Source organism: Ursus maritimus, unplaced genomic scaffold (genome assembly GCF_017311325.1).
Source record: "Ursus maritimus isolate PB19 unplaced genomic scaffold, ASM1731132v1 scaffold_3, whole genome shotgun sequence".
In the NCBI taxonomy this organism is placed as follows: Eukaryota; Metazoa; Chordata; class Mammalia; order Carnivora; family Ursidae; genus Ursus; species Ursus maritimus.
In genome coordinates, this window is record NW_024425563.1 from 13,993,756 (window position 1) to 14,021,606 (window position 27,851).

The 27,851-nt window shown below is 39.2% G+C and overlaps 1 protein-coding gene across 2 annotated transcripts in view; it reads left to right on the forward strand.

The window, feature by feature from the left end:
- Window positions 1-26,995, forward strand: part of KDM7A (lysine demethylase 7A) — an 84,277-nt gene extending 57,282 nt beyond the window's left edge. The window contains exons 10-20 of one of the 2 annotated variants that reach the window (XM_040643941.1): window positions 2,354-2,445; window positions 4,653-4,742; window positions 11,449-11,658; window positions 13,118-13,242; window positions 13,454-13,608; window positions 14,816-14,913; window positions 15,397-15,545; window positions 15,682-15,890; window positions 17,243-17,412; window positions 19,541-19,814; window positions 20,464-26,995. In XM_040643941.1, coding sequence (XP_040499875.1) covers window positions 2,354-2,445; window positions 4,653-4,742; window positions 11,449-11,658; window positions 13,118-13,242; window positions 13,454-13,608; window positions 14,816-14,913; window positions 15,397-15,545; window positions 15,682-15,890; window positions 17,243-17,412; window positions 19,541-19,814; window positions 20,464-20,558 — 1,667 coding nt within the window. In that variant the 3' untranslated portion in view covers window positions 20,559-26,995. The remainder of the gene's footprint in view (window positions 1-2,353; window positions 2,446-4,652; window positions 4,743-11,448; window positions 11,659-13,117; window positions 13,243-13,453; window positions 13,609-14,815; window positions 14,914-15,396; window positions 15,546-15,681; window positions 15,891-17,242; window positions 17,413-19,540; window positions 19,815-20,463) is intronic. The other variant, XM_040643942.1, reaches the window with a different exon arrangement.
- Window positions 26,996-27,851: the final 856 nt, after the last annotated feature.

Consider the following 27,851-nt stretch of genomic DNA (forward strand, 5'->3'; position numbering starts at 1 on the left):
AAAGGTCAGGCTACAAGTCCGTTGAAGAAAATGGTTTTGGGGAGGGGACATTCTTTTATGTAAGCTTAGCTACCTTTTTTTATGTGGAATTTCAGATTTTGGTGTTTTATCTTTGGTTTAATAATCTTCGAGTAGTCATGTTGGAGACTGATTGTCACGTCTGCTTCTATCTGTTCTTTCGCTTGTGCCCATGAGAATAGAGTTTGTCTGGTTTCTGTGTTGTCTGACTTTTCTAGTCAGTTTGCAAATCGGACTACTATTATAATGAACTCTCAGAAGAACAGATATAAACAGATTAAACAGTAAAGTCTGTTCTAAACATATGGTTTTTTTTTTTTCCCATTTAAAAGTTGCAGAGGAAGAAAAGGTAAAATGAAAAGAAACAATCAGTAACTTACTTCCCAGGGAAGCACGCCCAGAGTTAAATGATAAAACTCATGATTTTTTCCTCAAACAACAAAAACAGAAAGCAACCTCACTGTCTTTGGAAGGAACAGTAGGGCCCCATCGCACAGCTTGCAGCAGTAGAGAGATCAATGTCTTGACATGGTACAGGTATATATATATACGATGGAGGAAGGAGCCCATGGGTGAAGAGGATTGGCTGCTTTCTCCACAAGCCCACTCTCTCTCCAGAAATGCATCCTTACCCCGAGTCCCTGAGTCACTCGGTGTTTTCAGGTATTGGCGAGGCTGAGGCACCTCATCTTCAGTGAGCGTGTCTTGGTGTCTTGGCTGCAGGAATCTCATAGTGGACCACACGTAAAATTGCCATATGTAGTTTCCAGTAGAGTACTGGGCAGTAAAGTTTCAGTCTCCTGTCCAAGTAGAAGCCTAGAAAAACAGGAACACTTACAAATATTTACAAAAACATTTATCAGTGTTCTTGTGTTTTGGAAATAAAACCCAGTTAATGAATCCTCCAGATAAGAGATTGGCAATTCAGTACTCAGAAAGTTCAGAGCCTTTTTCCGTCTTTTCTTTCCTCACTAACATAGACCCACCCCTCAAGTGATGCTTTTTCCTAATGTCCAAGAGGGGTTCATCAATCAACTTTTTTAGAACAAATTAAGAATTTATCGGAAAGGTAAAATCTTGCTGTTCCTCTTCCAGCTGCAAACAGCAGACTGCTTAGTCTTAGAATAATAATTAAGCCTTTGTTTTAGGCCATTAAGAGTTCAGAAATATTGAGGTCTGATTGAAAACATGATCCTATACGTTAACGACTTCAAAGAGATTACTGTAAAAGGATATTCGTAGGTCAGGTTTTAAAATATTTTTATTTCATCAGCTGGGTCAGTACAGGATAGGATACCTGGCAATACTAGTGAGTCAGTCCAGTCCCACTAAGGCTGGGGCGAAATGAGCATTGTACCAATTGCCATCATCCTAGGCATTCATCCTGGAAGCAGGGATGGTAGTCTCGTTATGCCACATTATGCTCTTTTGTCCCTGATCTTTTAACTTCCCATTGTGGCCTGTTATTTACCAGCTCTCAGGCTGTTATAAGGCTTATATGATGGGTTAAATGAGGATAGATTGTATGAAACTTAACTGTGTTTAGTGTCAGTAATCGTAAAACAGTGAACTAATTTTGGATGTATGTAAGTGAATTAGCAGAAGTGAAACCTTTTGCTTTTGCTTTGACTTACCTGAATTTATTTTAGACCGTATCTAATATATTTTGTGTTAGTTTCAGATAATTTTTAAAGACCCAGAGAAGATGTGTGTGTGTGTGTGTGTGTGTGTGTGTGTGTGTGTGTGTGTGTGTGTGTGTTGGGGGGGTGTTTGCCTTTACATTCGTGAACTCTGCCATGCCTGTAGCTGACTGTATAGACCACACACTGCGTACGTACACACGGTCCTAATAGTTTCAGTATTAATTATAAGGCTCACCTGGGTCACCCGTACCACTGGCTCAGCCTTGCCAGTACCTTTGAAACATCCAGTCATCTTTTCCCATTGCACCCTCCTCCCTACCTTCTAAAGAGAACCCCTATCCTGGTTTTGTGGTAATCCTTTTCTTTAGTTTTATCAGCTGTGTCACACATGATAAAATAGCTTCATGGTTTCCGTTTTTAGAGTTCGTGTGAATAGATCCATACAGACATTGTTCCATGCCTTGTCTCTTACTCAGCGCTGTCTGTGAGCTTCCTTTTACTTGGAGCATTCGGTACAACCACATTTAATGTCATTCCATGTCTTTTTCATTCTTTCTATTTCACTTTTTTCCCTCTCTGGGAATTTGGAAGTTACACAGTGTGATAGTTGTTGGTTGCTCAGCGTCTGAAACTAACCCTGGTACCTTCGGGGCAGTTTAACTCCTTTCCCCACCCCACTTCCATCCCCACAGAGCTGAGAGAAGATGGTTTCCAGCCTCAAACTTACCTAGTACAGGGAGTGAAAGCACTGCATGCTGCTTTAAAGTTATGGATGAAGAAAGAAGTAAGTCATTTTCTTTGGAGAAATAATTGTTATTGTTATCGTTTCTGTGGGAAGATGAGAAACAAGAGTCCTTAGGCGGCTTTGGCAGCACGTGAGTGGTGGCAGTCGAGGGAATGGAAGTCATGGTTTGGTACAACCTCCATTTTATTATACAGTGTATACGGGTGTGCTGGCGTATGTTTATATTCATTAAAAGAAAGTAATTCAAGTAGATTTAGGGTATTGACTAAGAAATGAACACGTAGATATAGGATAATAATAAATAACTTTGAGCTCACATCTGCTTTCGTTATCCCCATTTTATATATGGAGAAGCTGAGGTTCAAAGAATTTTATATCTTGCCCAAGATCTTGTGGCGGACCTTGGGCTAAAGCTTGACCTCTGACTGCAAAGCCTGTATGCCTTTCCATCTGCTAGACTTTCATAAAAAATGAAGGGAAAGGGAGGTCAGGGTTCAAGCAGGAGCTTTCATTTTCACTAATAAATGTGATGTTTGCATTTGAATCCTACTACCTCCAAGAGGTCATCCCAGGTCCCCATTTGGAGTCAGCGTGTCCGTGTCCTTCCCTTATGCTTATGTAGCACATTTCCTGTGCCAGTGGACTTAAAAGTAATGTCCTATCTCCTCATTAGGTTTATGAGCTCTTAAAGACCAGGGACTTGCTTCTCTTTATTTCCCTCCTGGAACGTCACATGCAACTCTTTAATAAGTGATAGATATGTATGCTGATGAAAATACATTTCCATACTAATGTTTTGAATGTCCACTTGAAATAAAAATCCTGCTCTTAAGAGATACTGGAGACAGTTATTAATAGGTTACCCTCCCAGTAATTTTTTACTCCTTTCACATTATTATCATGGCTCTTATGTACCCACTAGAGCAAGGCACTGTGGAAGCATTCAGGAAAGTAAAACTCAGGTCTTCCTGTGTCAGAGGCATCGTCATCTAGCTGACAAGTAAAGGCATAAGTAGATTACAGAACTGTGTAACCGGGTAATAACAAAGTAAAGTCTGTGTTGCAAAAACTATATCATTTGTTACCTGCTGAAGGCTTTAGGTAAGTTGTTCTCAGACCTGTGTGTTTGTCAGAATCTTTTAAAAAATAAGCTCCTTGGATCCTCCCTGAGAGATACTGATTTAATAGACCGGTGGTGGGATCTGAACCTCTGTTTTTAACCAGCCTTGTAGGTGATTTTGATGCACAGTAAAATTTGTCAGTAATGAGTACTGTTAATCATGACATTTGAAGTGCTCTTTTAAAAGCATGTTTGCATTTAACTCTCTGTTCACCTTGTGCTACCATGAGAAGCAGCTCAGCATAGTGGTCAGGAGCATGGACTCTGGAGTCAGATGTTTGGATTCAAACCTCAGCTGTGCTGCTAATAGACTAGCCAAGCTCTGTGCTTTCATTCCCTCAATTGTAAAATGAGAATAATAGTAGTCTCTCTGTCATAGTGTTGTTGAAAGGACTAATGAGTGAACACTCGTAAGTGCTTAACAGTATAGAATCTTGACCGGTTCACAGTTAGCACTTACTGTTACTGTTGTTACTAGTTTGTTTTAACAAATTATGCTAAAACCAAGGAGAAAATGTAAAGCAAAAGTAAAAACTAGCATATTAAATGCGTCTAAAAAATTAAAATGTTCTTAGATACAAAGGTTAGTATTTAGAAATAGACGTAAGAAATAATGACAGTAGTTTGCATTTGGGTAGATATGGTAACTCACCGATTCATCTGTCCTATTGATGGGATCTTTTTCCTAGTAAAAGAAAAAAGTTTACAAAAATTTATTCAAAATTAGACCTTCCATAGGAAATACGATCATTTTTTAGTGCCTGTGTTCCCACTTATAAATCCTTATGTATTATGAATTAAATGTTGGACTTATTTACTTTACTAATTATAGTAGTAGTTAGAATCACAGGAGGCTTTGAGGAATAGAGTACAGGGTTACTTCTCAGTATAAAGCAAAATTCACTGTGAGACTGTCCATCTTTAACTTAAGCTAAGAGGATTTTGTAAGTTAATAAGGATCGCCTTAAAGAGTATTGTACCAACTACATGAGCTCTGAGACCTGGCTTACGAGTATTTTGCTATGTCTATAAAATCTAGAGAATCCAAAATTTGTTTAGTAAATAGTTTTTATCTATTATAGTGTGAATAACTTTGGTTGTCTTATCTTTGTTAATCCAAATATAGCTTGTATCTGAACATGCCTTTGAGATCCCAGACAATGTCAGACCCGGACATCTTATTAAAGAACTTTCAAAAGTCATTCGAGCAATAGAGGTAAGAGTAGAAACTATCATCTAAATGCCTGGTTACTGTCTGCTTTGAGAAGCAAATGGATCTGCCATCACATTACAAACATTCAAAAGCCCTTATAGTCTTTGAAATAGAATGAGCTGCATCTTGGAAAGGAATCTCAGGTTTTCAGGCTTCCAGAGTCCTACAGAGAAATTGAGAGTATTGTATCCTAATGAAGTAATGAGGAAGCAGTTACCAGTTACTTCAGTTTCTTCAGCTTACTCCAAGAATAAGAAATACAGCATACACAAAACTTCAGATCCCATTCATTTCTGCTGTGCAGAGATGAATATGTGTTAAGGAATTAGAGGAAGAGAGAAAATGTAAGGTGGGGCGAGTAGAGCCAGGTGAAGCTGGTTTGGAACCTGGGATGCCTCACGCTGGGAGTGAGGCAAGGAGACCCCCTTGACTGAAGTATTAGAACAACTTGGTTACGTAAATACCCCTTGATAAAAGCCCATCAAATCTGAGATTAGGTGTTTTAATTGATTAGTTAGGAACTATTCTGGGTATTAAAGGAGATTTTAATTAAAATAATTCTTCAGGAAGGTGGTTCTGTTAGTGTCTAGCTTGAACTGAAAGGAAATTAAGTGGAGGAATGGAGGCTAACTGGTAATTTAACAGATTAGGGCTGTGTTTGGGGAGTGGAGGAGGTATATATCTAAGAAATAATGAAATGCTGTGTTTAATATCCTTGGATAGAATATTTCATATAATTTTCAGTTTATTCAGATATGGCAGAAAAATATTTTCTATTTTTAAAGAGTAGTAGTGATTGCATATAAGTAGATTTTTAAATCAAAAGTCACATATATAATCTTAAACATATATGTAGATGTATAAATATATAAATCTCAATATCACAACCAAAACTAAGAGTAAACTCAATAAGAAAGGTGTGGGTCTGTATGAAAAAAACTATAAATCTTTACTAAGGGAAGTGAAACAGTAGTTGAATAAATGTCATTTCTAGAGTACGTCAATTCTAAATTAACATTACACATTTAAAATGCTGAGTTATACCTGCAAGAATAATTGGGCAAAAGTAGCCAACAATGTGTTGTTGTTGTTTTTTTAATTGGAGGGTTGAGAGTCCAAAGGAAGCAAAATGGCTGTAGAAAAATGTGCAAAGAAAATAAACAGGTATTTCACTAAAGAAGAAATAGAAATGCCAATCCAATAAAGATATGAAAAATGTTCTCAGTGTGTGAAAAAGTATCAGCCACATTTTGCCAAATAATTTATGATTTCATATGATCATTTATCTAATGGACAGAGATAACATTCTATATTCTTGTCCTCCTGGTTAGGAAATATAAATTAGTTTGTGCTTTCTAAATGGCATATCCCTTAATTGAGCATTTTCCCTTTAATAAAATGAATAAGAGGATTCTAATTAAACTTGGTAGATGGACCATACCTGCTTCCTGCTCTCACCTGTTGGAACTAAAATGGTAGTAAAAGAATAAAAAAGATATTCCTTGGGGCGTCTGGGTGGCTCAGTCGGTTAAGCGTCTGCCTTTGGCTCAGATCATGATCCCAGGGTCCTGGGATTGAGCCCCACGTCGGGCTCCTTGCTCAGTAGGGAGTCTGCTTCTCTCTCTCTCTCTGTCTGCTGTTCCCCCTGCTTGTGCTTGCTCTCTCTTTCTGTATCAAATAAATAAATACAATCTTAAAAAAAAAAAAGAATAAAAAAGGTATTCCTGAAGACAAAGAGAATAATAGAGATGAACTCTAGCGCAGTTTTGGAAGCTGGAAAGCAAATATACAAGTGATCACAGATTTAGCAGGCTAGAGAGAGCCAAAATCTGTGTGGGCAGAGGGAGAAGCCCAGAGGCAGGTCTTACTTGTACAGGAGAACCAACAAAAAGCCAGGAATTAGGGATGCTTGGACCCTCTGAATGTAAGAGTGGAGGTGGGCTTGAGAACAGGATTGATTATAGGTCTGTTTAAGAAACAAATTGATCTCCAAATCCCTATCTTAACACATGCTGAAAACTCTAGAGGTTTAGTTGTTTGAGAGATTGAACTTGAGACTGGACTTTGGGACACTGAACCCAGCTGAGGGACATGGGTACCATACTGAAAACAAGAGGATTGAGTGATAGTCTACATAGTGAATGATTCTTTTTCCACTTGACTTTCCAAACACTGGCACCCTGGCCTATACCTCCCAGGCCAAGAAGATGATCCACTGAGAGTGACCATTTGGAACCTTCCAATGGAGGTTTCCACCCAGGCAGCTTCCTGCAGTGAAACCCACCAGTTGACAAAGCCCTGCTCACACAGAGCTCCCAGTTAGCTTTTTTCTTTTTACATGCAATGAAATGCACAGATCATGAGTTTTGACAGAAACTCAGATGCCTGTGTAACGAATATTGCCATTGAGGCCTATAAATCATTTTTGTCACCCCCAGAAAGTCCTTTCTCCCCTTTCTGGTCAGTCAGACTGCCATAAACTACCACCATTCAAACCTGTGTGGCTCTCGTTGCAGGTTGGTTTGTCTGTTTTTGAATTTCAAATAAAGGCAATCATACAGTGTATCCTATTTTTGTGTCTGGCTTCTTTCAACAGAATGATTTTGAGATTCATCCATGTTGCTGCATCTGCCAGTAGTTCTTTTTTTGTTGCTGAGTGGTATTCCATTGAATGAATATACCGTGATTTGTTTTCCCTCCTTCTGTTGATGGATATTTGGGTCATATACAGATGTGGCCGGTATGAATAAAACTTATAAACAGCCTTGTATGTCTTTTTGTGGAAAATACATGTTTTCATTTTTGGGGGGTAATTAGTACCTGGGAGTAGAGTTAGCAAGTCCTAAGTGAATTTCCACTTTATAAGAATCTGCCACACAGTTTTCCAGAATGGTTGTGCCACTGTCACCATCAGTGTGTAGGAGTTGTCATTGTTCTGTATTCTTGCAAGTGTTCAGTGTTTTCCATCTCTTTAATTTTTACTTTTGTAGCGAGTATGAAATATGATTTCAGTGTGGTGTTAATTTGCATTTTCTTAAAGACTAATGATGTTGAGCACCTTTTGTGTGTTGGTTATTTGTATATCTTTTCTTATGAGGTATCTGTTTGAAGTTTTCGTCCATTTAAGAAATTATGTTGTTTTTATTGATTTGTAGGTGTTCACTATATATCTTAGACACAAGTTCTTTGTCATTTGGCATGCACGCATTCATGTGAATATTCACCCACAGCCTGTGGCTTATCTTTTCTTTATCTTAATGGTGTCTTTTTACGAGCAGAAGTTTTTAATTTTGAAGAAGTCCAATCTATAAATTTGTTTTCTTATTTATAGTTGGTATTTTTTAGTGTCCTCTCTTAAGAATTCTTTGCCCACCCCAAGGGTTGAAGATACTCCCCCGCCCTTGGAAGCCTTTACATTTGGGTGCATGGCTAATCTTGAATCTTTGTGTGTAGCATAAGGTAAATTTAAGGCACTATTTTCCTCCCATACGTTTATCTAGTTCTCTTACCACCATTTCTTGAAACCAATTAGCTTTTTAATACTTTCTCTTTTAAAATGCATGGAGAGCCAAGAAGAGTTTTGAAGACAAAGACCAAAAATAAAGGAGAAAAAGAAAAAAAAGTATTTGAAGGAAATAAGTTCTTTAGCTCAAAACCCAAATATAATTGATATCCTTGAGAGAAAAAAGTACATAAATATTGTCTCCATGAAAAAAGAAGAGGCAGCTATAACAAAGGAACATTCAGAGAAGAAAGAAAAGGGGTTCTTGGAAACTAGAAATATAATAGAAACAAAATATAGGGAAGGCTGTGTGGCTCAGTCGGTTTAGCATCTGCTTTCGGCTCAGGTCATGATCCCGGGGTGCTGGGATCGAGCCCCACATCAGGCTCTTAGTTCAGCGGGGAGCCTGCTTCTCCCTCTGCCTCTGCTCCTCTGCCCCCAGCTTGTGCTCTTTCTCTCCCTGACAAATAAATAAAATCTTAATAAAAACAAGAAAACTCCGTTCTGTCTTAAAAAATTTAGTAAGATCATTGGAAAATAACGTTGGGAAAATCTCTCACAAAGTTTAAAAAAAAAAAAGACTAAAATAGGATGGAAAAATTTGAAGGTCATTTTACATAGTCACCATCAAAATAATAGGAAGTCCAGAAAGAGAACATAGAAAACAAGGAGAAGATAATCAGAGGAATAAACAAAGAAAATGTTTTAGAATTGAAGGGCACATAATGCCTACAGAATGCTCAGTACAGTGAGTGAGAAGAGACCTGTGCCACGTAGTGGTTACATTTTAGAATACGTGTAAGAGAGTATATCCTGGGATCAAGCCACACAGCGGGCTCCTTGCTCAGCAGGGAGCCTGCTTCTCGCTCTGCCTCTGCTCCCCCTGCTTGTGCTCTCTCTCTCTCAAATAAATAAACGAAATCTTTAAAAAAGGTGTCAAAGAGGCAAGATCTTAAAAAATTTACCTCCCATGAATCCCTTCTCAAGAAACTCTTAGAAGGGGTGCTGTTCCAAAAGAGGGGAAATAAGCCAAAAAAGGAGCTCTGGAATTCTTCCAACAAATTTGGAATACCCAGATGGGCAGAGAGCACTGAAGAAAATAGAGGCCCTGCCCTCATGGAGCGGAGTAGGAAGAGGCTAGCCATAAATATTTTAATGTATCAGGAATTGACAAATGCTATGGAGAAAAATATAGAAGGGGGAAAAGATACGGAGTGACAGCCAGCGATGGGGGAGGGGTGCAGTTTTAAGTGGTGGAGTGCAAGTGGGGCAGGAAAGGTTTCTGATGACCTGTGCAGGCCCGTAGAACAGCCATTCCAGGTTGGATCAGGAGGATGAAGGGCTCCATAATTCTTGTTTATCTGAAATTCAGATTTAGCTGGGCGTCTTGTACTTTAGCTGGCGTTCCTGCCTAGGAGGAATGCCTCCAAAGAAAAATAGAAAATTGATAGATTACCTAATGTGTTTGAATGTTTGCATTCTCCCAGTGAAGAATTTTGGGATCAACTGGTGATAGATACATAGAAAACAAAGCAGCTGTAGAGTTGAGACAAGATGTAAAAGAAAGGAAATGTAATAATATATTACGTGGCACTGGGTTGTAAATAATTTTTACCGAGTTCAGTTTACTGAAGGAACAGGAAGTATGTGTACATTTAGGAGCAGTGTGCGAGGACTGAAACTTCATCTTGTGTAGTAGGAGTTCGGTGACGTCTACAGCTGAAAGGGGGCCTGGCTGGCTCAGTCAGTAGAGCCTGTGACTCCTGATCTCAGGGTTGTGGTTTTGAGCCCCACGTTGGATATAGAGATTACTTAAAAATAAAATCTTAAAAAAAATAATAAAGCTGGAAAACCAAGAAATAACAGTTTAAACATACTAGAAATTTGGAGGCAGGGGGCGCCTGGGTGGCACAGCAGTTAAGCGTCTGCCTTCGGCTCAGGGTGTGATCCCGGTGTTCTGGGATCGAGCCCCACATCAGGCTCCTCTGCTATGAGCCTGCTTCTTCCTCTCCCACTCCCCCTGCTTGTGTTCCCTCTCTCGCTGGCTGTCTCTATCTCTGTTGGATAAATAAATAAAAATCTTTAATAAAAAAAAAAAAAGAAAGAAATTTGGAGGCAAATTTACCACCACCAACAAAAACAGCTATAGGAGTTGCAGGTGCTGAGTATAGACCCAAAAGGATTGAAAGCAGGATTTTCTCATGTGTCCGTAGCAGTAGCATTTACAGCAGCCAAAAGGTAGAAACAGCCTAATTGTCCGTGATGGAGGAACGAATGAACAAGAAGTGGTATATACATAATAGACATACAATGGAGTATTATTCAGCCTGCAAAAAGAAGCAAACTCTGACCCATGCTACAACATGGATGAACCTTTACGATATTACATTAAGTGAAATAAGCCAGTCACAAAGGTGCAACTATTGTGTGATTCCACTTACATGAACTTCCTAGAAGAGTCCTATTCATAGAGAGAGAAAGTGGAAGGTTGCCAGGGGCTGGTGGTAAGGAGGAATGGGAGTTACTGTGTAATGGGCACAGAGTTTAAGTTTGGGAAGATGAAAAAGCTCTGGAGGTGGATGGTGGTGTGCGGTTGCGTATCAGTGTGAAACGTCCTTAATGCCACTGAACTGTACACTTAAAAATGTTAAAATGGTAAGTTACATGTTACCTCATATGTGCCATAAAATTATGTCTATGTCACTATAATGAAAGGAAACTTGCAAGTGGCTGCCTCTGGAGAATGGGAATCAGGGATGGGGAAGAGTATACCGCTGCTTTTCATGATACATTTATAGAATTAATTTTTAAAACTACACAGATTGGTGACTTTGATTTAAAAAGCAATTACTGATTCATGCAAATATATATGTGAAAGAATGTTCATCATAGGAAAGAACTGGAAGCAGCCTATAATTACTAGTAAGTATTGGGTTAATAAGTTATGCTGTATCTATACAGTGGAATACTACCCAGCTTTTAAAATGATATTTAAAATCAAAGAAACATGTTCACAGTATATTATGTGGGGGAGAGAGGGGAATAAAGGTCTCAGCAAAGCTTATGTTGAATCTTACGAGTGTTACTATTTGGTCTTTGTTATTTATATGAATAGTTTTTGTTTGTTAAAATATTTTTACAGCCCATTATTGAGTCAGGTATATATGTGCCCTTGTAATAAAAACACTCTGAATTTAATTTTTAAAGGAGGAAAATGGCAAACCAGTTAAATCTCAGGGAATTCCTACTGTGTGTCCAGTTTCACGATCCTCAAATGAAGCAACTTCCCCATACCATTCCCGACGAAAGATGAGAAAACTTCGAGATCATAATGTCCGAACTCCTTCTAACCTAGACATCCTAGAGCTCCATACAAGGGAGGTCCTCAGGAGGTTAGAGATGTGTCCATGGGAAGAGGCAAGTATGATGTTTCATGGTTATAGAAAGAGACTTGGTTGTTCTTGAAAGTTCTTTAAAGGAATGATAAAAAGAATCGTCTGGTGATGTTTGTTTGCTAATCTCTGCTTAGCATTGTAGGGGCCAACAGTACTGACGTCCGTGACAGGGAACACGCTTCAGCTTTCTAGGCGTCAGTGTAGTAGGCTGAGTAGATCTCATTTTCTTTGCGGACATATATCTTGAGTGTTTACTAAATAACCCTGTGCTCTTCTAGGCCCTGGGGAAGTTACCAGAGTGAGCGAAACTTAAGTCTCTGCCAATGTGTAGCTTCCATTCTAGCTCAGGTTGGAAGAATGGGAAACAAGACATACACTAAAATAATTTCCGATAATAAGTACTATGAAGGAAGCTGAAACAGTAGAGGGAGAGAGAGTAAGGGGGCTGGGCTGTGGTCAGCTACATTAGCCGTGGCCGTCAGAGGGCCTCGCGGGTGGCGGCGTTTGAGCTGACGGATACTGGAAGAAGTCAAGTGGATACAAAGCTTTGAGGAAACAGAGGGGAGAGCAGGTGCAGAAAGCCTGTTCCTCTCCCAGCAATACTAGCATGGGCACCTATTGGACTGGGAAACTGTTAGAATAAACACATTCAAATTTGGGAAATGCTGGCTTAATGGACAAAGGGGAGAGGGGCGGGGCCTTTTTAAAACATGGTAGTGAGTTTGTGATAAGACATATCATCCATCATTTCACATCTTAAGTAAAGGACAGGAATAATTTAAAATGAATAAGATGGAATTATTTCTGAATTAAAATATTTGAAGAAATTCTATAGAAATGGTAACTTAAAGGTTTTACATTTAAATAATTGTATTGATATTGTTTTAAGCTTTTGTTGTTCTGAACCTCTTTAACCCATAGCCATCTGGGAGAAGATTTAGCTTATGGAAGGTTCTATTTATTATTAAGGAAAAAAATTTCCACAAAAAGGAAATACTCTTTTTTAAAAACCAGCTGTTGTTGTGCTTTTATGTCACACAGTGGCCTTTGTCCCCAGGGCTAGCAGTTGGTGATCTAGGAGTTGCTGACAGTGCCTCGTGTGAAGAACGAGGGCTTAGGTCAAGGGTAGGATGACCGGGAAGGACCCAGCAGCTAGTGCTTCAGTGGGAAGGAACAAGGAAAAGAGAATTCCAGGACATTAAGGCGCTGCTCCTCCAGCTTTTCAGCTTTCTGCAAGAGTCAGATGTCTTTGAATTTACTTGATGTAAAGTTTACATTCTGCTTTATTGTTAATGGCCGTACAGAAAGATGAACCATAGTCATGCTTTGGTTTTAGGACCCACTTAGCGTCAGAGCCGCACACCGTGCACAGTTTGGGAGGCAGGGCTGTGGCGGGAGGTGGCGCTCTACCAGGTTTCTTTAGTCAGGCAGGTATATCTGAGGGCAGATGGTAAGTTAAGTTCTGTTTTTATATTTTTAAGGACATCTTGAGCTCTAAACTGAATGGAAAATTTAACAAACATCTCCAGCCGTCTTCCACAGTACCTGAATGGAGGGCAAGAGATAATGATCTACGATTACTGCTGACAAATGGAAGGATAATTAAGTACGTAAAGCAGATAAAAGTGTCATACAGATGAGTTTTCACTGATTCCCCTGTTCATTTAATCCCTGCTCCCCACCCGTGCACATCTGACTCCGATGTGGGGAAAGTGTCTCAGTTCTGCACTCCAACTGGAGATTAAGGGGGACGGTATAGAACTTGGCTGTGATGTTGCACTGTTTTGTGACTTGATTATTTTCCCCTCTATGTGCAGGGATGAGAGACAACCCTTTGCAGATCCAAGTCTTTATACAGCAGATAGTGAAAATGAGGAGGACAAGAGAAGGACAAAAAAGGCAAAAATGAAGTTGGAAGAGAGTTCGGGAATAGAGGGGATGGAGAATGAAGAGTCTCAAAAACCACTTAACAGTATGTTTGTTTTAATGGTCTTTTGAAAGGTCTGCTTATACCTATGTGATAATATGTAAAGTCACTTGCTAATTTTAAAGTTCTTAAGTTTGTAGTAGGATTGAAAATTGTCATGTCCCTAATACTCTTTTGAAACATCTGCAGTATTTCTGAGTAGTTTATCCATCAGGAAAATGTGAACGTGAATGCCAGCTGAGGTGTCGTGCCCAAGGAAGGTCTTTTTAGTGACGAGGGTATGTGCTGGTCAGTGACACCCTTGTCAGATGACAGTTTTTACAAGAGTCACATGAAAGCTTGTGCATTTTATGGGCCTCTATTCCAAATAAAATAGTCAGAAGTTTCATACAGTTTCATATATAATTTTAGCTAACATGTATATGGTTTTCAGAATTAGGAGACATCTATAATTAGCTATCTGAAGCTATTAGTAATCGTGTATTGTTCTGTTTGATTGCCTGTTGACAGGAAGACCTCTGCTTGCTAACTGATTGGTTATCATCAGTGTGACAAATAGGAACACCTCCTTCTCCTTGAGATCCTTCTTCTTTGAGAGAAGTCTTAATTTCTTAGCATTCTTCAGGGCCTTCTTATACCCTTCTGTTTTAAAAAGTGGTTAAATACTTTGATAATTTGACAAGAAAAATTAACATTTCATCTGTGTTGAATACCTCTGTCGTTGGTGACTCTGCATGTGTCACGTGCCAGGGGAAAGGCAGCCAGTCAGTGGAGTTAGCAAACACTTGTTACTTGGCAGTGCCACGTGGGAGAGAAGGGCAGTGGTAAAGCCTGGTTTTGAAGCTTGTGGATTTCACCATCTACTTGAGTGCTTCTGAGGTTTAGGAGAGTTATTTTTTTGTTTTCTGTTGAGAGAAAAAATGCAAGAGGGAAAGTGAAGAGCATCTTGTAGCCAATTTTAGTGTTGGAGGTTTTTTTCTGGAAAGAAATAAAAAATTTCCACGCAAATGAGGAATGTATCATCATGTTCAGTAAATGCCACGAACGTTTTAAGAGTACAATGCAATCTGTATCTTGGTCAATTTGGGAGAAAGTCTTTGGGGGAAGAAAGGAACGAAGAAGATGAAAGCAGTGGAAATGGACGGAGCTGGAGAAGTCGAGACCTGCACGGAAGCCAGTCCGACATAAGGTACTACCCTGTTCCTAAGCTTCCACTGACTTTCTCTTTTTCTCTCTTCCTTTCTCTTCGCAGGGTTTTTTACAAGTGTGAAATCAGAACTCAGGAATCGATCATCAGAATATTCTGATATTTCTGATTCAGAAGACTCTGGACCTGACTGTACTGCACTGGTAGGCCTGAACCCCTGTGACTTGTGCTTTATTTGATGGAAAGAAGATACCTCCTTTCCTTCACCTGCGGGGAATATAAACTACAGCTTTTCCCAAAGCCTGTCTCCATGACCTTTGTGGCACAAGGTCTTCCCTGTAATGGTAATCACACACACACACATGCACACACGCACCCTGTCATTGACTGTTTACATTTGATTAACATAGCTTTTGTCTGGTTTTAGAGAGGGAAGATGGAGATACTGTTCTTACATTTCTCATATTTCATTTTACTTTAAAGAAAACCTGTACTGTATGTTTTTTACTAGGGAATTACATACTATAATTACTAGAGATTTTAACTCTGTCATAGGAAATGCAGAAATAATTCCATGATAATTAAGATTCTAACTTTGCCTAGACTGATACGATGTTTTTGGTTAGTAGAGACTTACTCAGATTTCTTACGTAGATTTGCTTCCATTTAATTATTTATTATCTCAGAAAAATAATTTTACCACTGAAGAGTCTGAAAGTTCAGGTGATGAAAAAAAACAAGAAATAACATCAAACTTCAAGGAGGACTCTACTGTGATGAGGAACTTCCTTCAGAAGGGCCAGAAGTCATCTAGAAGTGAAATTCCAATTAAAAGGTAGGCTTACTGATGGTTAGTAGTCTTATTACATTGTGATGTAAAAACTATATGAAAACATTTTTTAATTTTAAATTTTACCGTAGATATCAAAAGAAGAAATAAGCTCTTGTCCTTTTGCTTACCTTCTCTTTAGGGAATGTCCTACCTCGACGAGCACAGAGGAAGAAGCTATTCAGGGCATGTTGTCTATGGCAGGGTTGCACTACTCCACATGTTTACAGAGGCAGATACAAAGCACAGAGTGCAATGGCGAAAGAGACTCTCTCCAGGATCCCGGCAGCTGCCACAGCAGTAACCAGGAGGCTAGACAGGTGTATCGCTGTGATAAACCAGTGGAATGTGGTAAGAAACGTAAATGATCAGACTCTAAAAAGTAACATAGGACCCCCAGCTTCAGAGCTCTGTAATCGTAGTTGAGGTTAGACATTATGAATAACTGTTAATTGCACATCTGTAGTTGGAAATGGTGTTAAGCGTGTTGCCCAAAAAATACATAATGTTGACAAATATAAGATGCGGGTTATAAGAACTCAAAATGTGAATTAATGGCTAGAGAATTGTGTTCATTGGCGTAATCCTACCACTGCTATTGCAAGAAACTTAGTACTTATTCCCTTTCATAAGCTTTTCGGAATGGAAGGAGTGTTGAGATGTCTTACATGGTCCACTAGGCTTGAACCATCAATCCTCTTTCCTTTTGTGGGAGGGAAAACAAGTTTTGATCTGTTTCTGGTTGAGGACATTCTCTCTCCTACTTGAAAAAGAAGTATTGGAAAGAGAAGAATCAGGGACAGTACCAATGACGGCCATGTAGCGTTTTGTTCTCTGTGCCTTTGGGAGAAATTTTGTTGCCCGAAAGTCTGAGGAGGATGGGAGAGAAGATGGTACCACATTAAAACCAAATGCCTGCTGTAGAAATTGTGTTCATTCTGGTCTAGTTGTGTGAATTGTATACCGGCAACCTGACTTCCATTTCACTTAATTCTTGAAACCACATTTTTGGTGTATGTAATAAGACTTTTACAGGTAGAGGCAAGGAGACTTAATGAAGCTAATTGAACTTGCCCGTACTTACTTAGCTATTATTTTCCAGTGGTGTTGGAATTGGAATCCAGGACTGTCTGATCTCAAAATCTTGACTTACTGTGTAAGAGGAAACCAAGGTTTAGAGAGGTTAAATAACTTGCCTAAAGATGCATCGGTAATGGAAAAACTCAAATTCAGGTCTGGGTTTGTCTGTCCACACCATTCTCTCTCCCTGTGATTTCTTTGGTCCTCACTTGAAAAGAAGGCTTCTATGAAAATACCACAGAATTCAGGCAAACATATGCCTTTATTCTATATGGAAAAATATACCAGTTTTAGAGAGAGTATATTGCATTTGGCTTTTCCGTCTACAACAGATGGCCATAGAATTTGACTCTGGATCTTCCAGCATCTGGCACAAAACCTGTCATATAAAGACAGTCTCTGAGAGACTTGAAAGAATTAAATGTTAGATTGTGAGCTGGTGCTCTTTTGTTTTTGAGAGGGAAAGCAGTGTGGTGAAAAGTATATGAGTAAATAATAAGTTAACATATTCGTGTTTTAATAAAACGTCGACCTAAATGTACTTTTAGTTTTAAACATTAGGTTAATTTTGCTAGTTACGATCAAGTTTGTGTGGAGATAATTTAATTAAAACTTCTGTTTAGGGTACCATGTCAAGACCGAAGATCAAGACTTGAGGAGTTCTTCCTGGATTAAACAGTTTGATACAACGTCCAGATTTCATCTTCAGGTATATGCAAGGCTTGAAACATCAAAAGAAGATTTAGGATCATCATTAACTCTGTTTTTGCTTTCTATTTTTTTACTGCAACCGGTAAATAACCATTAGATCTGGAAAGCTAAAAAATAATTTACAATTAAATGCACCTTTGAACAGCTATCCGTTTTTAGGAATTCTGATGTAACAACTAACGCAAGGCTCACGGATAGACTGTGATCTGGAAAAGAATAGTTTATTCAAGGAAAGTTAAAAACTCCTGGCAGCCAACACTTCTAGGTTATGTCTGACTAGAAGGGAAGGAAAAAAAAAGAAAGTACCACAAGGATCTCTTTTTAATCTTTGACATTGTTTCTTGAACATTTTTAGACAGTAAATTTCTTTAAGAATTTGATGACAGTTATCAACTGTCTTACCAGAAAAATGTTCATCATGAATACTGATTTCTCCGTAGCATTTTCTTATGGTTTGTGCCCCACCCCTTACACCAGACCGTCCATTGAATCCTGATTAAGAGCCCTTGCTCTAAGAGAAGACTCTTGAAGCCTTGGGATCTCAGTGTATTAATGCTTATACCAAACAAGATGAACCCCAAAGAGCTTTTTGGAAAGCCACAGCTTTACCAGTAGCACCAAACAAGAAAGCAATATGACATCCTCCTACAAACTTTGGAAGATGCCAGCCAAAGGATCAAAATTACCATGCTGCATAGTAGAGTCCCCTAACTTCTTCTTCCCCAAGCGTACTCTGAGTAGTGGACTCAGGTGTTTTAGGTAGGCTTCATGCTGGGATGTAGGCTCCAGTGCGGGGCGTGAACTCACGACCCTGAGATGGAGCCACGATCAAGAGACGGACGCTTAACCAACTGAGCCACTCAGGCACCCCTTGTGGGTGGTTTTCATTTTCTTCATTTGGTTTATCTACGTTTTCTAAATACTTACAAATTTTACAGTAAGAAAAAGAGCCAAGTTATTTTTTTAAGGCAAGATTTTGTAAGTACAAGTTCTTTTAATAGAAGAATATGCTCCAGAATCAAAGGTCAAGGAAGGAATCCTTTAATATTAGTAATTCATTTATTCATTATATGATTTTATAGTCTCTCACTGGTCATAACATTTATAACTTACTAGCATTACAGGATTCAGTATTAAAAGTAAGCTATTATCGGGGTGCCTGGCTGGCTCAGTTGGTAGAGCACGCAACTCTTGATCTCAGGGTTGTAAGTTTGAGCCCCATGTTGGGTGTAGAGATTACTTAGAAATAAAATCTTTTTAAGAAAAGTAAGCTATTATTTAAATCTAGCTGTTGTTTTTATAACTGTCTTTGAAAATAGAGAAGTAGAGGACAGATAATTAGCAAGATCACCTTAGAGAAAATCAGATTTCTTTTGCCTCTAGTGTTGTTTTTAAAACTTGTTTGACCATTACAGAATCCGGGATTTATTTTACATCACACACACACATATGCTAGTTTCATGAAACATCACATCTTCAGCATGCTCTTTTTAAGTTTGTATTTTCCTTTTTTTTTTAAAATTCTGGCCATGACCCTTTCCATTGGTTTCAAGACCTACCCATCAGTAGCATTGTTTGTTTTTTCCTGATGGTTCCTTCGGTGATCTCTTAAAGGGACTGAAGGAAGAATTGTCAGAGAAAAACCAGGCCTAGGGCTCAGCACCTAGGTGCTTTTTTTAGCAAGCAATTTAAATACAGTGGAGATGAACCTTAACAGAAGTTAGATTCTAAAAAAGATAGTGGATTACACCGTGAGAGATAACACGGGAGCTGTGACATGCTGAGGAAATGGTAGGCCCACACGTCCCAGTCACGTGTTCCTTCTGTGGCATGTCATGACATGTGGAGAATGCCATATTATAATAAACAATATATGTTAGATATTATATATAGTTATATATAAATATACAAATTTACATATATGTAAAGTATATATATATATACACACACACACACAAGCAAAAATGTTTTCTTCTGGACTTAAGTTATGATGCAAAACTTCAATGCTTGAATCCTTTCGTGCTGTCGGGTTTTGGAATGACACGACCATCCTGAAGGGGTGGTCGTCTATGGCTGCTACATGTTAAGAAAACCAAAGTTCAGTAGTCTATTTCTTTTCTCTCTTGACTTGCTATTGCATAGAGAGGTTAAATACCTCACTTATCTTAAAGGAACTCTAAAAATCCAGCCTTATTTCCTTCCTTTTTTAGGATCTAAGCAGAGGCCAGAAATGCATCAAAAAGGAGGGTTCATCAGAAATCAGTCAGAAGATACAAAGTAGGAATTCTGTGGACAGCAGTGGCTCAGGCCCTCAAAATGGGAAGTATACGCAGAATTCAAGCTTGATTTCGGGGGCGTGCCAGATAAATAATGGCAGCATAAGCCCAGAAAGGCCAGTTGGTGAAACTTCCTTTTCAGTGCCCCTTCACCCCACCAAGAGACCTGCATCAAATCCACCACCTGTCAGCAACCAGGCAACAAAAGGTAACTTTCACACGTCTGTAGGCTGAGGGTATTTTTGACCGTGTATGACGGCGACGGCGGCAGTTCAGTCTCTGCCCTCAAGCTGCTCCCAGCCTGATGCGCTCTGGACGGCGCAGGGATGGCAGTATGCACAGGTCACTGTGGGAACAGAGAAGGCCACCTAGGTCAGTCCTGAGGATTGGGAGTGGCTTTCTGGAGGAGGAGGAGGAGGTAGGTCCCGACCAGGATGGTAAGGGCTTAGCCCTGCTGGGTTGGGGAGGTGACAGGGTAGACCGCCCTGAAGGTCAGGGAGATAGTATGGCCCACGGTAGCCAGGTGAGAGACAGTCCGTGGGCGATTTATGAAGCTGCAGTCAGTTTTGTGGCCGAGGCACAGTTTGACGCGAGATACTCTCGGTCAGGGCTCCTGCTCAAGAGAGAGAGGCTGGGATCAGACTGTGGGTCGGCCTGGTAAGTCACGTGAAGGAGGTTGGCCTTTATCTCTCACGGAATGAGCTGGGAGGTTTGAAACAGAATTCCAGGAGTGCGACTTTGCCGCTTTGGCCACCTGAAAGGCTTGCTTGCCGTACAGCTCTTCCTTTAAGTCTTGCAGGTGCTGTTGGTCACGAATGGATTTCACTATTATTTACACTGTTGTTGCTGTCTTATAGGTAAACGTCCAAAAAAAGGAATGGCAACAGCCAAACAACGTCTTGGGAAGATCCTGAAGTTGAACAGAAATGGCCATGCCCGATTCTTTGTGTGACGGGGCTGCTGTTGCGGCCCCTCTTTCCTTTGGAGACAGACTAGTTTGGGGGGGGGTGCGGGAGCCTGGAGCTGCCGCCGCGCCCCCGCCCGAAGCAGTTTGCATGTACAGTAGAGAACACTGCCTGAAGAACAAAATGAACCCGATGCTGCATTTTCACTGTGCCACACCCACTCAGCAATAACCGCTTGGGACCTGGTGGGGGAGAGGAAGAAGGAGGGTAGAACCTTAAAAAGAGACCTTGAACTGGAACAGGTCTCTTGTCAGGGCTTGAATTTCATTTTGTTGTTGGTAGTGTCTTGATTTATTTTCAGTGGTAGGGTAAAGAATTATCAATAATTTATTTAACAGATTTTTTTTTTAAAGTTAACAGCTTTTAAATTCTTTCTTTTTTAAAGCTATTTATTTGGAAGATTTCTGGAGAAATATCTCACTAATTTAGATTTAAGAATGTGAAAGTTTTTAAATTATTTTTGATAGTGTGTATGTTACGTGTGGGGAAGAGCCACAGTAACAGTAACTAGTCTGGACTCTTAAATTTGATATTCAGGTTAAAGTCTTAAACAGGGATTTGATGCATTAATTATTTTAAATTAAGATGTATATGAAAATCATTTTATTTTATATATTTCATGTGTTTTTTATAAGCTATTAGCTTCGCTTTTGCTAACATCCAAGGTGCATACTGTTATCCAGGTTGATCACCGTATATCCCACCTTCCCTCTGCACTCCCCATCATTTTGTGACGACGCAACAAGACTCTTCTCTTTGCAGGGAAACACTTTCACAGCCAATGTGTAAGAATTACATAAAAGATCCCACATTTCTCATTTCGTTTGACATTGCAGTTTTCTTCTAATTCTGTAAAAATAGGCTTCTCGCATTTTCATTTTTGCTGAGGATATCTGGGTCCCAAAGAGAACAGCTTTAATATCTTTTTCCTACTTGTGGGAAAAGGATTATAAGTTTGGTTAAATTGTCATGTTTATAGTTTTTCAAATACATTTGTAACTCCAGAGGGCCTTCTTCATACTGCTGGTGTTGGAGGGCAGGGCGAGCACCTGCCACAGAGGTTGTATTTTATGATGCTTTTATTCTGTGTACCTAACTTGTTGGAAAATAATGAGATGTGGTTTGACTTAGTATATTCAAATCTGCATAATAAGCCGTAATATAATAGGACTATACTATATTAAGTTGTGTAGAAGCAAGCATGTTGGAGTAGATCTTTTGGGTGTATGTGTGTTTAGTTTCTTATTTCTTAACCTTCTAAAGAATTACTTAAGATACGGATTTGGAGTAAAATGGGTACTTCTTTAAGTTTCTTCCATCTGTCCTAACTTAACCAGTGCATATTGAGATTAAGTATCTGGTTGAGCTTTAAGGAATCATTTCTCTCCTATATGCACAGTTCTTACTAAATGCCAGGTTTCAGTTGCTTGTAATAGCTTATATTTACCCTTTTCCTCCCCATGGCATAAAAATAAGTGATTTCTGGGGCTGGGGTGAAGATATTCCCAAATTTGACAAAAGAACATTTTACAAAATTCTACAAAGAAAATAGAGGCAAATAGGATTAAATTTATTTTTATGGAGAAGTAATATGGCCATATTATGGATTTGTCTCTTTTTTACTCAGCAAGGTAGCAGGACTTTCCCTTCTGTATTAAGTATCACTTGAAGCGCTAAGAAAAAAAAATTATGCCATCATCTTTCATGGTTGCATTCAAATGTGTATTTTCAAAGAGAAATATTTCTTATTCTGTCTCCATTCCAATATCTCATGGAATAAATACAAGATATCTTATGGATTAACCTTTTTGGTCCAAGTGACTGGACCAAATTCTGGGTCTTATCTAGGTGTCAGGAAAAATAATTTTTATGGGAATACTAAATGTCTGTGAAGGGCCTACTTAAACTCTGTCTACACTATGCCAAAACTGGTTAAGAGATGGGTATAATCAGTCATTTGCTTGGTCATTGGATCTCAGGATGTCAAAAGTTGGGGTTTGACTGATTTTCCTACCTCCCAATATATTATTGTGATGGTTTGGGTTTTTTGTAGACACCGTTTTAGCGTTAGAGTTCACATGATTTTGTTTTGGTTTAAGAAATCAGAATTATAATTCCTTCTTCCAGCTACATCATGATCTGGGTTCTTTTGTTTTCTTTACATTTTTCATAGCTCTAAGTATTTTTAAGTACCTGACTTCTTTTCTTTAGCTATAAAAATTAAAATCAATTTATTTTTATGAATTAAAATGGTGACCAGTATCTGCCCTGTGTACTTAGGCCAATAAACCTAATTTTAAGTAGCCAGTATGTAAGTATTAAGTGAAGGTACTGTGGATTCATTTTTGGCAGGTTTAGCCCATGAACTGGCTAAGTTAAAAAAAACTTTCAGTAAGATAATCTGACCACTGAAACAATTCCTGTATCTTTTTCCAAACTGGTGAAAATTCAGCCTACTAGCCCAGTGAGTGGCCTAGTCAAATTTCTTCTAAACTTACTGACCGTGATGCATCCCTTTATCTCACGGAAGTGGCTGGACTTGGAGGTGACTGCAGCCAGGATCTGGATGCAGCTGTAATAGACAGCCTTCCATGTTTTCCTCAGTCTCCTTTATAAACCCTTCTCCCACACAGGTGCTGCAGCTTAGACAAGGAGACAACAGTGGTGGCATTTAGCTAGTTATGTGCAGATAAATAGGTAAAACAGTTGCAACTTAACATACGCTATTTTAGTAGTAGTAATAGATAATGATTTTCTGTATTGATTCAAATAAGTGACTTCTGTTAACCTGGGATCCCCTGTACTGTAACTTATAATGTCATATAATATGCTTTCCAGAAATGATTGATGATGTAAAAAGTCCAAAGCTGGCGGTTTATAGTAGTTCAGCATCCTAGAAATACACTGAATCTCGTAAGCATCAGTTAATTTTTAAGCATAATTAAAAATTCCAACTGAAATCATAGAAACTCAGAGAAAACAAGACCATCGTTGTCACGACTTAAATACTTAGCTTGAAATCTGATCTATTTTTTAATAATCCTGACTTTTGCCTTTCAAATGAGCTCTACTGTATTGACTCGTATGACGGCAGCACGTATTTGCAGAGGACTGTGTGCCCAGCGCTGCTTAGTACTGTGGGGGAATATAAAGCTGATGCTGTGGTCTCTGCTCTTGAAGGTATCTTCTCCAAGAAATAAGCAGTATTATTTTCATTTCTAAGCAAACTTGAAGCAAAAGAGGGCCCGTGTATTAAGAAAAATAGCATAACTTTATTAGTTTCAACTGAAATGTACAACTGTAGAAGTGGAAGTCAATTTTTTTTTAATTTTTAAAATTTAAGAAACATTTCAAAAGTCAATAGTTTAATGTTGGTAATAGAGGGGCGTGGTATATGGCATGGAAGGGAGCACGAACCCGGGTTTTTGTCCAAGTTCTGTCATTTATGTATCAGCTGTGTGACTGTAAATAGGTCACTTACTCTTTCTGAGTCTTGATTTTTTCATTTGTAAGTTTGGATAAAAATGTGGTTAAGAAAAACATAGAAAAGCGTTCCTTAATTACTAACACTTTATACTTGCAGAGAATTTATCATTATTTAAGTTACAAAGGACAGTGCACATTTATATGCTTTCTTAAATGAAAACTGTTACTCAAAATTTGTTTCATATCAAGCATCTGCCCAGAGCATGCTACCTAAAACATCTGAAGACTCTCTAACAAGGTGTTGAATTAAAATCAGAGTCCATGCTTGAAGTGTTGGGGGGGGGTGGAAAGAAGGGAGATAGTTTATGGATAAGAGTGAAAACGTTTATCCCCAAGTAAGCATCAAGATGATTTAAAGGAATTCCAGGATGGTTTTAGGTTTTGCTTGAAGAGGAATTAGGACAGTACTGCTGCACAGATTCTACCTACTCTCCAGGCACTAGGTAAAGGTAAGGTGAGTCATGGAATTAAAATGATGGAGCAACTACCCAAGGAGCTAGGGAAAAAATAGAAGGTGGTCAGAAGGTGGGAACCAACAAAGACAGCTCAGGGTTGGCTACCAGCAGCTTGCTGGGTAGAGGGAGAAAGCCCTGTAACGGTGGAAAGGAGACTTGACATCTTCGAAGGTGAAGGTTCGTTCTGCCCTTTTCAAGAGATGCTCTCTGTAGCGCTAGGGCTACTCCCCGAAGAGTGGATGCATAATTGTACAGCCCACTCGACTACTGCCAGAAGTAACTGTTGCAGTATGTAAAGCATTTTGCAATTTCATATTAAGAAATGAGGACTTAATAATGTAAATCTGGAAATTTTTCAAAAGCTCATTTTCCCCCAGTAAATATTAAGCTAATTGCTCCCTCCAAAAAGAGAAGCTAAAAATCATGGGCCATTTTCAGATGTCCTGGGCCTTTATCTAAAGCAGTCTTGAGAAGGTTGAGCTTCAAATCATGAGCTTAGGAAAAGAATGTTTTCGGCAAACAAAGGAGACAGATGAAAGCCAGGAGCGCGGTGACCCGCCTGGGGTCACAGTGGACCCTAGAGCTCAGGTACCCTGCTTCCTCAGACCGGCCCTGTCGTGTGACGTTGTACACGCTCTGCTCATCCAGTGCGGTGAATGGTCACACGCTGTGAGGCAGGTGGAAAGAAAGGGGTGCAAATAATGGACTTACTACATTGCTGAGGAATGTAATGGAATTTTAATACTGTAGCCTTACTAAAAACCCTTTTACTTTGTTTTTCAGTGAACATCATTAAATATTTGATAGCCTCACATAAACAAATTTTAAAGTAAGCTCGTTAAGAAGACAAATGCCTATTTCCAAAGCAATTAGCTTATCGTGACTGTGGTTTTATTCTTTTACGGTATTTTTTCCCTTTGTAATGGGTAGGGAATATAATACTCACTTGCCTGCATTCTACCCCTTAGACTCTCACACTCACCCTTGGTGCCCTTGCTAGTGTCCTAAAGCTTTGTCTTAATAAGTGCAAAATTAAATTTTTTGTTAAAACCTTTTTGAAACTGTATTCAGTGATTCTTCCAAGTTTATCCGCTCTGCACTATTTCACTAATAAACCCTGGCTACCACGTAGCCCTTGACCTCCAAGTAGTTTACCTATGCAAGACCTGTGACATTCTGAATTCACTTTTCTTTATTTCAGAAAGCAGTCCTAAAGGGAACTTAATCATAAAGATAAACCTTGCCTCCACCCAGTTTTATTTTGGCCATTTCCTTTTCAAAATGTCAGCTCTTTTTCCCCCAAGATTTTTCACCAAAACAATGATCATAAGTGCTGGAATATATAATATTTTGCAGGAATAAAGTAACCCAGACATACTCTTGTATTTCTTTGGTCGATTTTGGTTGGTAACAGTTACCAGCATTAAGTGTGATATATAATGAGGAGTTGATTCCTTGCCTAGAATCATTTCTTCCCTCTAAGATTCATAAGTAACCTTTTATTTTTACAAAGCATACATATAAACTTCCACATTATAGTCAGGGACCTGAGGTGTAACTTGATAAGTGAACCCCAAGGTTATTTTATCTTGCAAAAGAAACCTAAACCAAACTAAGGGCCTTACATTTATGGTTAGACTGAATCAAAAGCTATAACCTCAATTTTTCAAAAACAGCTTCTGACTGCAAAAGCAAGTCATGCAGTTGTTAGATATGAAATAGCACTGATCAGGAAACACATATGCATCTTTGCAGACTGTATTTCCTTCCGAAAAGACTTTTCTACTTTTAATATAAATTAAGCCATAACAGGAAAGAGGGTGAAAAGGTTCATTTTAAGAGATTATATAATATGAATTTTCACATTTACTGTGAAATGTCTAACTTTGCCAGTGCTTCAGCAGGTTTTTTTGGGGGTGGGGATGGGGGTGTAGAGGGTGGCGATGCGGGGGTAGTATTGGTTTTAGGGGTTTTAAATCTGTGAAATTTGAAAAGGGGACAGTTGTTGGCTATGGTATTTACTAGTTTTGTAGTAATGTTTTGCTAGCCTGACTGACTTTCCTTAACTGATTTTTATGCCCATGGTCCAAGGTGTCTGTTACCCTTTCTTGTTTGGGGTGTCTGCAGAGTAGTGTCTTGTCTGTTTGTATAGGCAGTCAGTATGTGTGCACATGTGTGTCCTTTGAATACAGAAGCACACGGTGTGACAACAGAGTGGGGTGTGGCTGGGAAATGGGATGCTGAAGCTTTAAGAGCATTTTTTTTTTAAGTTCATAACAGTATTTCCCATCTTTTGCCTGCAGGCAGGGAAAGTGTACAGTATTTATTTTGTTTCTCTTTTAAATTTGTAAGTCTTTAAGTAGCTTACATTGGTTATTATAGGGGAGGACAAGTGACTTGTTTAAAGTTGTATTTAGTATTCTTACTTTCCAATTTCTGTATTTTAAAATATTGAAATTAAAATTGTATTACTTCTGTTTTGATTTTTTTTTAGCACTCGGTGTATTTTTTGCTCATTTTGTTTGAAAGTATAAATGTTGAAAGTTGTATAAAATGTGTCTTTGAAAGAAAAAAAGATCTGAATTCTATATCCAATTCTGACTTTCCGTTCCCTTTTTCTGCTTATTAACTCATAGGAGATTTGAGAATGTGAAAAACTATGTCAAACTTAACGCTTCTTACTGTTTCTGAAGATTTAAATGTGAAAAGTAATGTGCCCTGTTCTTTTATGAAAAGTATTGCTGGGGAAGGAGTTGCTGAAAGAGAAGAACGAACACAAAGAGGGTAATTGGGATGTGGCTGCTTACTGACAGACATTTAAGAGCACTCATTGTCCCCAGCCCTGGCACCCCGCAAATATTTATTGAGCACCTGCAGTATACCAAGTGCTGTTCTAGTGCTGGGGCTGCAGGAGTGAGCAAAACAAAGTCCCAGTCTCAGGGAGCTTATGGTAGATGTGAAGGTGGGGGGAGGGATGTGTCGTGGTGACCAGCTGCCTCAGAGAAGCTGGGAGCGGAAGTGCTAGTTTAGTGAGAAAGACGAATTCTGTTTCAGACATGGTGCTTTTGAGGGACTCCAAAGCCAGGTCTGGGATGATATGTGGTAAAGTGAGAGAGGAACCATGGACCAAGGAAGGAGGAGTATGGGGTTGAGGGCAGCACTTGAGGCGGAAGAAGGGCCTGGAAAGGGGGCAGGAAGTGGCTGAGAGTCCAGTCCAGAGGAGGACCCCGAGCACTGGTCGTGGAAACCAAGGCTCCAGAGGGAACAGAGGCCTGTGCTCTTCGTGTCCCTAATACCTGCAAGACAGTAGGTATTCCAGAGTGCACATATTTAGCGTAC